The 13661-nt window shown below is 49.4% G+C and overlaps 1 protein-coding gene across 1 annotated transcript in view; it reads left to right on the forward strand.

The window, feature by feature from the left end:
• The first annotated feature begins 1418 nt into the window (after nt 1-1418).
• Nucleotides 1419-13661, forward strand: part of LOC138265286 (phospholipid scramblase family member 5-like) — a 41047-nt gene continuing 28804 nt past the window's right edge. Inside the window, exon 1 of the mRNA XM_069212885.1 lies at nt 1419-2165. Within this exon, the coding sequence (XP_069068986.1) occupies nt 1676-2165 (490 nt within the window). The 5' untranslated portion in view covers nt 1419-1675. The remainder of the gene's footprint in view (nt 2166-13661) is intronic.

The following is a 13661-nucleotide window of genomic DNA, read 5'->3' on the forward strand; positions in this document are numbered from 1 at the left end:
CAGCTGCTAGAAGGTCTCACAACTGTCCAAAAAGAGCAACCCAACTTCTTGGGATTGCATGCAAGGAAGACCCCAAACTGAGGTAGCCCATCCTCCTCCTAGCCCCGCCCCCTTCTCTCAGTAAGTTATGATTATGCCCTGTCTCTACTCCCCACCCCTCCACATTTAGTATACCTACCCCTGACTAATCCCCCCCAAGCCTCACCATCCACGTCTCACCCTGTACCCTGCCCCTGCGGCCCCCTCCGCTGTCTCACCTGGATGGGTATGTGCGGGCCGCCGTTTCGGACAGACGGACACAGAATCGGAGACAGCTAGAAACTCAAGAGGTAGGACTGAAAGGCTGACACCCAGAGACAGAGATAGGCAGCAGGCTAGCAGACAGACAGAGCGAGGCAGACAGAGTCAAATGCGCTGACAGAGTCAAATGCGCTGGTCTGATAGAGTTACACATCGTCAGAAGGACGTATATATTGACAGGTGGCTTGATGGAATGAACGGACAGACCGAGGGCCGTAAGGATGGATGGATAAAGTGAGCGCATCGCGGTTAGTCAGAAGTTGATGGATCACACGTTGAGAGGAAGGCAGTGCTTATTTTGTAAATAAAAAGGTGCCGGTGCCCAAAGCCCTCCTCTTAAACACGCGTTTGCTGCAATTAAATATGTGAACACGGAATACTGAGGCAGCGTAATCCTGAAGCCATCTCGGGCCTCTTCAATCCATTTAAAGCCACTCCCTGCCCCTTCAGCTCACTCTTGCAGTTTTCTGCTTTGTCCTTTTCTGAGGCTTTTTCGTTTTTCTCTTTCTCTGTCTTCCCCATATGTGTCTTTTGCTGGCAGCAAATGCTTGAGGCAGAAGAGTAAGCCCCGACCCGCAAAAATAAGTGGTGCTCAGCACCGGAAACAACAAGCACAAATTAAGCACTGGAGGAAGGGCTGCCAGGTGGAAATATAGATGGGTGGACTGACAGGTGGAGGCAGGTGTCATAGAAACAATTGCTTGCATGACAGATGGGTGAATGGATGGATGTATGGATGAGTGGGTGGGTTAGTGGATGGATTTAGATGGATGGATCTATCTCAGTGCCACATCTCCAGTTTTACTCCCGCAATGCCATTGGCAGCAGCAACCCCCTGTACAGATCCTCCCTGCCCTGGGCTACTAACAGGGACCTTTTCAAGCAACTGTCTAATTTGCCTGCCAGTTGCCCATGCCCCTCAGACTCTTGCGCCCCGGTGCCGCTGCACCTGCTGCATCAATGATCACCGCGCCCCTGTCTGCCCGGGGTTATCATCAGGAACCCTCTCAAGCGATTGTCTCTCATTTTTTCCGCCACTTGCAGATGCCCCTCAGCGGGTGGTACGCGAGGGAGGGCCAGCGGGGCATGTTTGCCATCTGTGTTCGTATGATGCCTTTGTTCCAGGATAATCTGGGACATCCGGGTGGTTGGGATGGAAACCTCCGTAGGGCAGGGAGGGGGAGGAGGGCCTGCTTTGGGAAGAGATGCAAGGGCTCGGAGTTTCTGAGGCACCTCAGCCCTCTGCGCACTTTCCTTCCAATGACTCAGCTTTCGGTGGAGTTTGCAGTCACAAACCAGGAAAATCTCACTAAATAACATCGGTTTCAGTCGCCCCTCTGGGACTAAACTCGCCCCCTTCCCCTCCGACCCCGGAATGTCTGTGCACACCTGCCAGCCGTCTCCCTTCGGCCACCTGAGGCGTGAGAGGCACATCGAGTGGCTGCGAAGGGTCTCCCAGAAGGAGTGGAGGGACCTGGGGTCGCCGAGGGCCTACGATGAAAGGAAATCGCCCACCTCAGGTGGAAGGGGCACGGTGGTTCCTATTCAGGAGACCTGTGTGAGGAAAGCGCCAAGAGGCTGCGCTTTGACTGAGTGCGCTGCGCGCAAAGGGGCTCCCAGGGCATCAGAAAATAGATGCCCACCAAGAGCACGTGGAGAGGCAGGTGAGGGGTATGTTGAGGTAAAGAGTCAAGGAGTCCAGACCTCCCTGCCGTCACAGCCGGAGCGTGGAGGCGAGAAGGATGGGGGGCCTGGCTTCCTAAATTGCACGAAGACAGCCCAAGATGGGGGCTTTGTGAGTGCCGAGCTGCAGTTACTGGCAGGGGTGGACCAGCTATGCATCACCTCAAGAGATAAGTCATCAGGTAAGCCCTGCACCACTTCTAGGCACTTGAGTATGTTTCTGGCTATCCGTGATAAAAAAAAAAAAATCTATCTATCTATCTATCTATCTATCTATCTATCTATCTATCTATCTATCTATCTATCTATCTATCTATCTATCTATCTATCTATGCAACCCAGCCACACATCCTTATGCCCTTCTATCTATCCGTCATTTTGTCAGCATCTCTATTACCGACTAAAACATCCATCCATCTATGCTGTGTCATTTATCCCAGAATTTTGCCATTGAGGCGTTTGGATATGACATATTGTAGTCATAAGACAGAGCCTTCATACAAGAATCTGGAGTCATTCAGGTAGCAGGTAAGGGTTAGATCTAGGAAGCATTTTTCCAGTCGCAAACCGCCTGATTAGTAGAATAGAGCTGTTTGCAATTGGAAAAATGCACTTTCTTATGTACAAAGCAAAAATTGTCATTCGGCAACAAGTTACTGGATTGTAATTTGAGTTTGTGACCCAATACTGATTTGGCATTTGGAAGGGTCATGTTTAGGGCGTCCTGTCCACGTACCAAATCAGACTGATACCTGATTGATGTTTTGCAACCGAATTCTTTCCTTAAAACATTAATCTTTTACCATATCCTCTAAGGAGGTGGGAGGTCATTCACAAATGGGAAGGGGTTCCAAAGGGACCTCTTTACCCTTGGTAATGTTATCAAAGTTATCAAAAGGTCCACGTAAAAAAAATGCTTTGTTTAAAAGCTAGCATGGACTTGGTGGTCCACTAACCTCAGAAGGCTACCATCCGTTTGATAGCTGTGATATATAGTGAGTTGCAATTTGCGACCTGCTTCTTTCATATTCGTGAGTTATGTCAAATTTCCACCGAAAAGGAATTTGTAATTTCTGAACCGACATATTACTACATTGATCGGTTCACAAATTACCACTATGGTTGCAAAAACTATTGGTTACAAATTGTGACCAGTATTTTGCATACTGCCCATAGTACACCTGGCCCGTAGTTCTTTATTCCATGCTAAGACCTTCGGTTACAACAATGAGGAGCTATATTCAGTCAGAGCTCCGTCCTCCCTCCAGCTGTCTCTATTTCCAAGGTTTCATTCCACACCAGACACCAGAATTCACCAGCTCAGACATAAGAGGAACAGGGATTGAAAGGATACTAGACACCTTCTTTCTTAAAAATAACAAAACAAAGATCAGCCATTCCCTTTCTTATAAAGTGCAGGGACAATCATTCATAATCACTCAGTCTCCAATATGTCTAGCTTACACAATCATTGAACAACAGCCTGTAAAACTCTTCAATACCCATGCAGACACACAACAACGACAAACAGCAGTCGCAGAAACTCAGTGATGGGTCACGACATGAGGCTCCCCATACCTCATATCACCAAGGAAACAAGACAACAAGTAGGTTGTGGTTAAAAATTCAGAACAGACATACAAGTGCTGCGACCTCCCTGGACATGAGGCCATACCACCACTTCTACACACTCACAATGACACCATTCAAGCATGCCATACATGTAGTCATGGATGTCCAGTCACATGACAGGTGGGGGCACAGAACTCACCAGCTCCCTTCGACAAAGGGGTTCACTGCTATCCCTAAGTCTGCACATTCAGGGCAGAAAGCAAAAGCAGAAAGTTTCACCGTGCATCATTTCAACTCAAATTTACTTTAGCCAGACTAATAAAAAACTGGTCATCAAAATTACACTTAGGGACAGTATCCCCAGATATCCACCTCACTAGCTCACTTTACTAAACTAAACAGCACAGCAAACAGTCCCACATTCATCAACTTTCAGATATGACACATACATATTTACAAGAATAATGTACTACACTCCAACAGGCCCCACTCTCATTAGCCAGTCAAACTAACATGACCAAGTTCTGGCTTGACGAAAGCACTTAAACTACACCCAGTAGCACATGCTCTGGAAACTGAATCAGAAAAAGTCCGGACATATTTCGAAGTCAATGATGACAGCCTGTAGTAGATACACACTGACCGATTATTAACACAAACACAACAACCAAACACTAGAGGAGTTCAATAATACCCAATTGACAACAGACCACATTAGCAGGTAAAGAAATACTCACCTACAACACAGAAGAGCTACATGAAATACTACCACCCTGCCACAGCACTGACTAACTCCATTATCTACCTGAATTAAACACACCACACAACAACCACAAATGTACTTTACCTGCTGAACACCACACCTGACAAATATTCACATTTGTGCAGAATGATGAATGAGGCAAAACAGGGGATAATTTAAACTTCCCAGGCTGTTTTAAGCACAAAGCCCTCTGCCCTCAAAAACAGTGCTTCAACTCTCACAGAAACTCACCAGTTCTAACACAAACATAAAAACAAGGTATGCAAGTGAGATATCATAAAATGGGAATCAGAAACCGCCATGTACCCAATATTGCCCAACAGTGGCAACTTCTCAGTCAGTGAGACCCAAGACACATATCTGTACAGAAGCACATTCCACAACGGGAACATTTTGATTGAAATAAATCCCCTTGGAGTAAATAACTGGAAATCTGTTTTTCCCCTTTTAAGGAACAAATACCAGGAAAGCACTCTTTAAATCTTCCCAAAACTTCAGGACACAGTTTTTTCCTTGGACACTTGGCAGACAACTCCATTGTGATCTTCTCAGGACCTCAGACACAGTTCACCCTTGAACACTTTGCCTTATTTCTATTTCAATGTCCTTGGAAATAGGCAGGTCTCACTTTTCCTTTTGTCGAAAAATACAATCCCTTATTAGACCCAGTTCTCCAGCAGAAGCTCCCCCAGCCACAGTACCCCCCAACAGCCATAGTTCCCCAAAACTACACTGCAAGGTAAATTCACCCACCTGCAATTCTCACCCCAAGAAAACAAGTTGTGCACAGATCTCAGATGCCATCACTGCTACTAAGTTTAGTTAAATGTCTCTTTACTGCAGTCCAGCGCTTGATTCATAGCGCTTTCTGCTGCAACACAATCTCCTGATCAGCCCCACTGGGTGCCTTTCATGAAGCAGTCACGGTAGACATAGGCTGCCATTGCTGTTCACTGCCAGTGAGAGCCATGACACCAGCAGGGAGTGTGCCTCTTCAACCCTCTCTCTGGCTCTGCACATGTTGATGTCATGCCATTGGACCACGATGACACTCTTTCAGGTAACATGTCCCGCCCTCGTGCCATATCCAGCTACAACAGTTTACCTTTCAGGAACAAATCACCAAAGTCAGGAACACTGAAGGGACCCAGTTAGTACAACAAAAGTTCATGTTGTTTCAATAAATCTCTGTTACTCCAGTGCCACCACACATTGTTCGGCACCGAAAATATGAGTGCAGATTCACAATGTCAACAGACAGCCGCCTCACCAGCTCACTTTACTAAACTACACTGCACCAGGGGTGGCTCCTCCGAAAGGGCGGAAGAGCATTGCCCCCCGCCAGCAGCAGCAGGTACAAACCTTTTTCCAAAATATGATAATAAACTGTATTTATTATCGTTTTGGGGGAAAAGGGGCGGGACCACAGTGGTGACGAGGAGTGAGGGGGAGTGCTCAGCACTCCCTCTCAGAGCGCATGTGTGTTTGGCCGGCTGTCTGGGGCCTGCCAAACACACATGCGCACAGGGCTCTCTCCAGCTCAGCAACACTCTGCCTGTGAGCGCCCTGGCTCTCAGCAGCATCAGGATTGGCGCAGGGCAGTCTGGGAGCCTGTGCCTGCCTGAAGCGACAGAGGAGAGGAGACGACTGGCACGCAGTGGTAGGGTAAGTGTATTTTTTTAAATTACATTTAATTTAATCCCCCCGCGTGCCGCCCCACCCCTTCTGCTTTGCGCGAGCCACGACTGCCCTGCACACTCATTCTCAACACCAAAATGTTGTACTCTGATGCAACGTCTTCATACTAGAGTCTGGGGCCACTCACAGAGGAGGTAAGTCCTTTATTTCATGATTGGCCCTTGGGTTACAACAACAGCAGGAAGATGTCAGCAGTAGCGTAACAAAGGCCCCTGCAGCAAGCTCCAGGGCGGCCCTCAGCACACTACCCTGGCCTGGGAGCTCCTGAGTGAGTCCAGAGTGGGAGCTTCTCCATATACTCTTCAGGGGGGGGGCCTCAAGTTTCTTTGGCCACTGATTAGCAGGGCTGCATTCCTCCTTCAGCCATCCCCATCTCTCAGCTTCCACGCCACAGCAAACGTCAACATCATATTACACCATTCACTCTCAGCACCCCAGACACAAGCTCAGGCATACAAGGGACTGAGTCCATTTCAGAGGAATAAACAGGAAGGGAACACCCCCAAACTGACGGGTGCTGCGAAAGGAGTTTTTTCATGAGGGACAATAAATTCCTTAAAGAGAAAAAAAAAATATCAGTGCTTGTGTTGTGAAATTTCATGTGTAAAAATATACGCAAGTATACTTTTGTATGCAAAAATACAATTCACAAAAGATTTTGTGGAGCTTTCCTAGAATCCTAGAATTCCCAAAATGAGTAAATCGGTACATAGGCGAAGATGTAAAGGCCGTGATATATATTTATGCATTTGTTATGTCAATTGAGTCCTCTATGTTCTCTGTTGAGTTGGTTCACACATAGAAAAAAATCTGGGTGTCCAAAACCTTGGTTCTTTTGAACAGAAATGCGAGAAAAATTCTAAATAGTGGGAAAGCCAATAAGTCTATGCAATTTAGGTGAATCTACGTTTCATTGTAATGGGTGTACATCTTTTGATATGTGGGAATCTACACATATGGCTCACATGGAGAGACAAGTGGTACTACAAGTGAAGTAATTCTGATCCAACTCTCTGAGATAGCATACTATCCCCATGATACGCAGACTAACAGGCATTGGTCCTAGGCAGCAGAGCTATTCTTCATGGGATAATCTAATTTTGTAGTGTCAGTGCCGAGCATCAGCAAACAATGGCACAAATTAAGCACCAGGATGTAGGCATGTTGGTGGCTGAGACATGGCGTGTGTGTTCCAAATAATATTTGACAGAGGTGGCTGAGTGAACACGCAGTGCGGTAAATGGAAGATCCCACATATGACGACAAGGAAAGTGAGAGTCCATGAAGGAGCCTAGGAAAGATGACTCAAAGCTGTTGCTGTGACATCGGGGAAGGCCTGCACCTCTAAGCCGTGGGTGAGCCTTGGGAGCCCCTAGGTGGAAGCGTGCAATCGCTGTGAACAAGCACGACCTTAGGTCTTGCAATTACCACGTTGGGGTGAACTATTGTGAATGGGCTGGAGGAAGAACCCAAATCAGAAGACCACCTGGACAGGGACCACCACAACTCTGACACAGCTGCCTCTTCATTGCTGCTGGGGCTGCTTCTAATGGCCTTATTTGTGGACTCCATCACTCCCATGGGGAGAAATGCAAATACATTGTCTAGGGCGAGGTGGAGAAAGCATCACCTTCGCTTGGTGGGCCATGCTGGATGAACATCACCAGGAGTCCATGTCCCAGCTGACAGCAGCACCTCCCCACAAAGGCACACCGAACCACATGAACTCTCCAGAGGGTCAGGCACTGTGACGCTGAACTCAGATGAAGCGAAAACATGTGATCTAATTGGGCTAAAGAGTGACTGTGACAGACCTGGGCTACAAGTCTGGTCCATAAAGCCAGAGAACCCCCCTTTGCTGGGCAAGGTGCCATAGCATTTTACTGCCATACACTGTGTGTGTGGGTAATTTGGGCATTGCTTCCATTAGTCCTCATATGAAATGCCCTCTGCTGAACATGCCCACTGTTGGACCTGGCTTTTTGACAGGGACATCCCCAAACTTTTTGCCTCCTTCCTCCTATTTTTTCTGACCTGTTGTTGTTGGCTTGTGACCTCTGAGCACTTTACCACTGCTAACCAGTGCTAAAGTGCATATGCTCTCTGTGTAAATTGTACTATTGATTGGTTTATCCATGATTGACTATTTAATTTACCTGTAAGTCCCTAGTCGAGTGCACTACATGTGCCTAGGGCATGTAGATTAAATGCTACTAGTGGGCCGGCAGCACTGGTTGTGCCACCCACCTCAGTAGCCCCTTAACCTTGTCTCAGGCCTGCCATTGCAAGGCCTGTGTGTGCAGTTTCACTGCCACTTCGACTTGGCATTTAAAAGTACTTGCCAAGCCTAGAACTCCCCTTTTTCTACATATAAGTCATCCCTAATGTGTGCCCTAGGTAACCCCTAGAGCAGGGTGCTGTGTAGGTAAAAGGCAGGACATGTACCTGTGTAGTTATATGTCCTGGTAGTGTAAAACTCCTAAATTCGTTTTTACACTACTGTGAGGCCTGCTCCCTTCATAGGCTAACATTGGGGCTGCCCTCATACACTGTTGAAGTGGCAGCTGCTGATCTGAAAGGAGCAGGACGGTCATATTTAGTATGGCCAGAATGGTAATATAAAATCCTGCTGACTGGTGAAGTCGGATTTAATATTACTATTCTAGAAATGCCACTTTTAGAAAGTGATCATTTCTTTGCACTAAAAACTTGTTGTGCCCTTCAATCCACGTCTGGCTAGGTTTAGTTGACAGCTCCTTGTGCATTCACTCAGACACACCCCAAACACAGGGTACTCAGCCTCACTTGCATACATCTGCATTTTGAATGGGTCTTCCTGGGCTGGGAGGGTGGAGGGCCTGCCCTCACACAAAGGACTGCCACACCCCCTACTGGGACTCTGGCAGACAGGATTGAACTGAAAGGGGGCTTGGTGCATTTCTTAGACACTCTTTGAAGTCACCCCCACTTCAAAGGCACAACTTAGTATAAAACAGGGCCTCTGCCCTACCTCATCAGACACTTGCTGGAGAAGAAACCTGAACCAGAAACTACATCCTGCCAAGAAGAACTGCCTGGCTGCTCAACGGACTCACCTGTCTGCTTTCTCCAAAGGACTGCTGTCTTGCTGTTGCCCTGCTGCCTTACTGAACTCTTGTCTGGCTGTGAAAGTGCTCTCCAAGGGCTTGGATAGAGCTTGCCTCCTGTTCCTTGAAGTCTCAGGACCAAAAAGACTTCTTCCTTTCACGTGGACGCTCCGTGCGCCGAAAATTTCGACGCACAGCTTGTTTCGCGGCGAGAAAAACGCCGCACTCCGACGCTGATCAACGCGACGCCCTCGGGACGATCGAGACTTCGACACACAACCTCGCAAGGACAAAGCCGCCCGACTTCCAAGGAGAAATCGACGCGACGCCTACCGTGAGTGCGAAACTTTGACGCACGGCCTCGCAAGGACAACGCCGCCCGACTTCCAAGGAGAAATCGACGCGACGCCTGCCGTGAGACCAAAATTTCGACGCACGGCCTCGCAAGGACAACGCCGCCCGACTTCCAAGGAGAAATCGACGCGACGCCTACCGTGAGATCGAAACTTCGACGCGCAGCCCCGCAGAACGACGCGCAGCCGGAAAATAAGCAGGAGAATCCACGCACAGACCCGGGACATCTGGTAATCCTCGCGATCCACAAAAAGAGACTGTCTGCGCGCCGGAAAACGACGCCCGACTTCCCCGCGTGGAAAAGAACGACGCAAGTCTGTGTGTGCTGAGCGGAAAACGACGCACACACCCCTTTTTCCACGCATCTCTTCTCCTGTGGCCCTCTGAGGAGATTTCCCACCAGAAACCAGGTACGCTGTGCTTGAAAGACACTTTATTGCTTTTTAAAGACTTAAAGACTCTTAATATCACTTTTCAGTGATATCTTTACAAATTCGTATTGCAACTTTGATCGTTTTGACCTACAATTATCCAGATAAATATTCTATATTTTTTTCTAAACACTGTGTGGTGTATTTTTGTGGTGTTATACTATGGTGTTGTATGATTTATTGCACAAATGCTTTACACATTGCCTTCTAAGTTAAGCCTGACTGCTCGTGCCAAGCTACCGGAGGGTGAGCACAGGCTGATTTTGGATTGTGTGTGACTTACCCTGACTAGAGTGAGGGTTCTTGCTTGGACAGAGGGCAACCTATCTGCCAACCAAAAACCCCATTTCTAACATTGGTGATCAGCGGTGAGGATAGGACTTGTGTTTGTGCAGTGACATACAGTAGCTAAGTATTTCACTACCTACCCACAGTGGAAGGTCAACTTGATTTTTCATCTTTTTGCTTTTGGTTCTCTGATGTCCTCCTGGATATACTATTGATATTTTGGACTTTGGATTTTGGTTTCTGCTGGTAAGATCCTATCAGAATGGGATTGCTTACCTACTCATTCTTTGTTCGTACTGACCACCTCACTAAGGCTGACCTAAGGACGCTTTGCAGAAAATGGGGCCTTCCTGTAGCAAGGAGATCTACTAAGGCGGAGTTGCTACATGCCTACATAGTCTGGGGGGAAGAAAGATGGGCAGAGAGAGAGGCAGCAAGAAACCAAATGACTAAGTACCCCTCAGATGAGGAGGAGGACTACTCACATGAGGAGGAAGACTGCTCACATGAGGAGGAAGACTACTCAGACGAGGAAAGAGACCCAGTGAGAGATGAATGGCTCATAGCTCAAGCACGGTGGATGGAAGAGCTAGATGAGTTTCTTGAAAGGGCTGAGGCAGCAAGTCTCTTAGCCCTGGAAGAAGAAAAGATTGCAGCTCAAGAGCTGAGCTGTAAAGAGCTGAAACTGGAGGCCGGAAGGGCTGAGTCCAGTTCAGATGGTGGCAGCAAAAATCTTGCATCTAGTACTGCTGAAGAAGGGCACAAGCCCAGAGATGTGGTGCCCAACTTGAAGAAGGGAGTTGACACACCCCAGGTGGTTCAAGAGTATGAGGTAGTTCCTGTTATGTACAGGGTCCCTGAGAAGGATTGGGGAACTGGCACAGGGAGTCATATTCCTACTGGGGGGAGGGACACTTTACTGACTCTAGCAGAGAGTGACAGAGAAAAGGGTTCCCCCCTGGTGGACGTCCTGGATATAGAGTGTAGAGACATCCCAGAAGAGTATGGGTTGAGTGTCAGGGACAGGCAGATACTGTCTCACCAGTCTCAAGAGGGTGACATAGAGTGCTTTTCCAAGGCTGAGTTACTGGGTGGTTGGGTGAAGGGTACTGTGGTTAATACATGTGAAGGGCAGAGTGATGTAATTGCTGGAGAGCATATGTCTGGTCCTTATTTTCCAGAGCTACGCCAACACCAGGTGGAGTGTGAGTTCTCTGACCCCAGGGAACTTACAGTGGAGGCAGACTTTTGGGTGAGTACCAGAGAGTCTGAAGAGGCATTTGGGGGTGCTCCTGAAGGGAGTGGTCTAGGTGGTTCCCGACCAAGTGAGGTGGGAGAGGATTGTAGTGTCCCAGGTAGGTCTCAGAGCCTAACCTGTACCGTAGGGCCACCTTTTGAGGGAAGCCCCGCAGTGTCAGAAGAACTTGGGGGGATGACTGTAGACAGCATCCCAACAGTTCTGGTGTCTGGCAGTACCACTCCTAGTGAGGGGGTGCAGAAGTCCAGACATAGGGTTGAGAGGGGGTGGCAGACCCCAGTGGAGGATCTTGAAAGTCAGGGGTCAGCTCTGAGAGCAGAGCCCCCCAGGAAGGACCCAGGTGAGACCGTTTCTGGTTTGGGGGAAACCCAGACTCTGCCGGATGGGCAGAGGTCGGGAGACCTGCGCCAACCCGACTCTTGTGTGGCCCTTGGGGACGGTGTGTCCCTTGTGGGGGGTGAGAGTGCCCCCCAGGAAGTCCTGGCATGCCAGGCAAAGATTCAACCTCAGGGTGGTGACTCTGGGTTGGATAACCAGGTTCAGAGGTTAAACTTTGACCTGGTGGGGGGTAGGTGTGCCCCCCAGAAAGTCCTGGAATGCCAGGCAATGGTTCAACCTCAGGGTGGTGACTCTGGGTTGGCTTACCAGGTGAAGAGGTCAAACTCTAACCGGGTGGGAGGTAGGTGTGCCTCCCAAGAAGTCCTGCTGTGCCAGGCAATTGTCCAACCTCAGGGTGTTGACTCTGGGTTGGATGGTCAGGTTCAGAGGTTAAACTCTGACCTGGTGGGGGGTAGGTGTGCCCCCCAGAAAGTCCTGGCGTGCCAGGCAGTTGTCCAACCTCAGGGTGTCGACTCTGGGTTGGATGACCAGGTTCAGAGGTCAAACTCTGACCTGGTGGGGGGTAGGTGTGCCCCCCAGAAAGTCCTGGTATACCAGGCAATGGTTCAACCTCAGGGTGGTGACCCTGGGTTGGAGAACCAGGCTCAGAGGTTAAACTCTGACCTGGTGGGAGGTAGGTGTGCCTCCCTGAAAGTCCTGGCCTGCCAGGCAATGGTTCAACCTCAGGATGGTGACCCTAGGTTGGAGAACCAGGTTCAGAGGTTAAACTCTGACCTGGTGGAGGGTCAGTGTGCCCTCCAGGAAGTCCTGGCGTGCCAGGCGATTGTTCAACTTCAGGGTGGTGACTCCGAGTTGAATGGCCCAGTTCAGAGGTTAAACTCTGACCTGGTGGAGGGTCAGTGTGCCCTCCAGGAAGTCCTGGCGTGCCAGGCAATTGTTCAACCTCAGAGTGCTGACTCTGGGTTGGATAACCGGGTTCAGAGGTTAAACTCTGACTTGGTGGGGGGTAGGTGTGCCCCCCAGAAAGTCCTGGCGTGCCAGGCAATTGTTCAACCTCAGGGTGGTGACTCTGGGTTGGATACCCAGGTTCAGAGGTTAAACTCTGACCTGGTGGGAGGTAGGTGTGCCTCCCAAGAAGCCCTGCTGTGCCAGGCAACTGTCCAACATCAGGGTGTTGACTCTGGGTTGGATGACCAGGTTCAGAGGTTAAACTCTGACCTGGTGGGGGGTAGGTGTGCCCCCCAGAAAGTCCTGGCGTGCCAGGCAATTGCCCAACCTCAGGGTGGTGACCCTGGGTTGGGGAACCAGGCTCAGAGGTTAAACTCTGACCTGGTGGGAGGTAGGTGTGCCTCCCAGAAAGTCCTGGTGCGCCAGGCAATGGTTCAACTTCAGGGTGGTGACTCTGAGTTGAATGGCCCAGTTCAGAGGTTAAACTCTGACCTGGTAGAGGGTCAGTGTGCCCTCCAGGAAGTCCTGGTGTGCCAGGCGATTGTTCAACTTCAGGGTGATGACTCTGAGTTGAATGGCCAAGTTCAGAGGTTTAACTCTGACCTGGTGGAGGGTCAGTGTGCCCTCCAGGAAGTCCTGGCGTGCCAGGCAATTGTTCAACTTCAGGGTGGTGACTCTGAGTTGAATGGTCAGGGGCAGAGGTTAAACTCTGACCTGGTGGAGGATCAGTGTGCCCTCCAGGAAGTCCTGGCGTGCCAGGCAATTGTTCAACTTCAGGGTGGTGACTCTGAGTTGAATGGGCAGGTGCAGAGGTTAAACTCTGACCTGGTGGGGGGTAGGTGTGCCCCCCAGGAAGTCCTGGTTTGCCAGGCAGTGATCCAGTCTGAGGGTACAGACCCTGGGCTGGAAGACCAGGTTCAGGGTGTCCCCCCGGACCTGGA

This window comes from Pleurodeles waltl, chromosome 11 (assembly GCF_031143425.1).
Source record: "Pleurodeles waltl isolate 20211129_DDA chromosome 11, aPleWal1.hap1.20221129, whole genome shotgun sequence".
Classification (NCBI taxonomy): Eukaryota; Metazoa; Chordata; class Amphibia; order Caudata; family Salamandridae; genus Pleurodeles; species Pleurodeles waltl.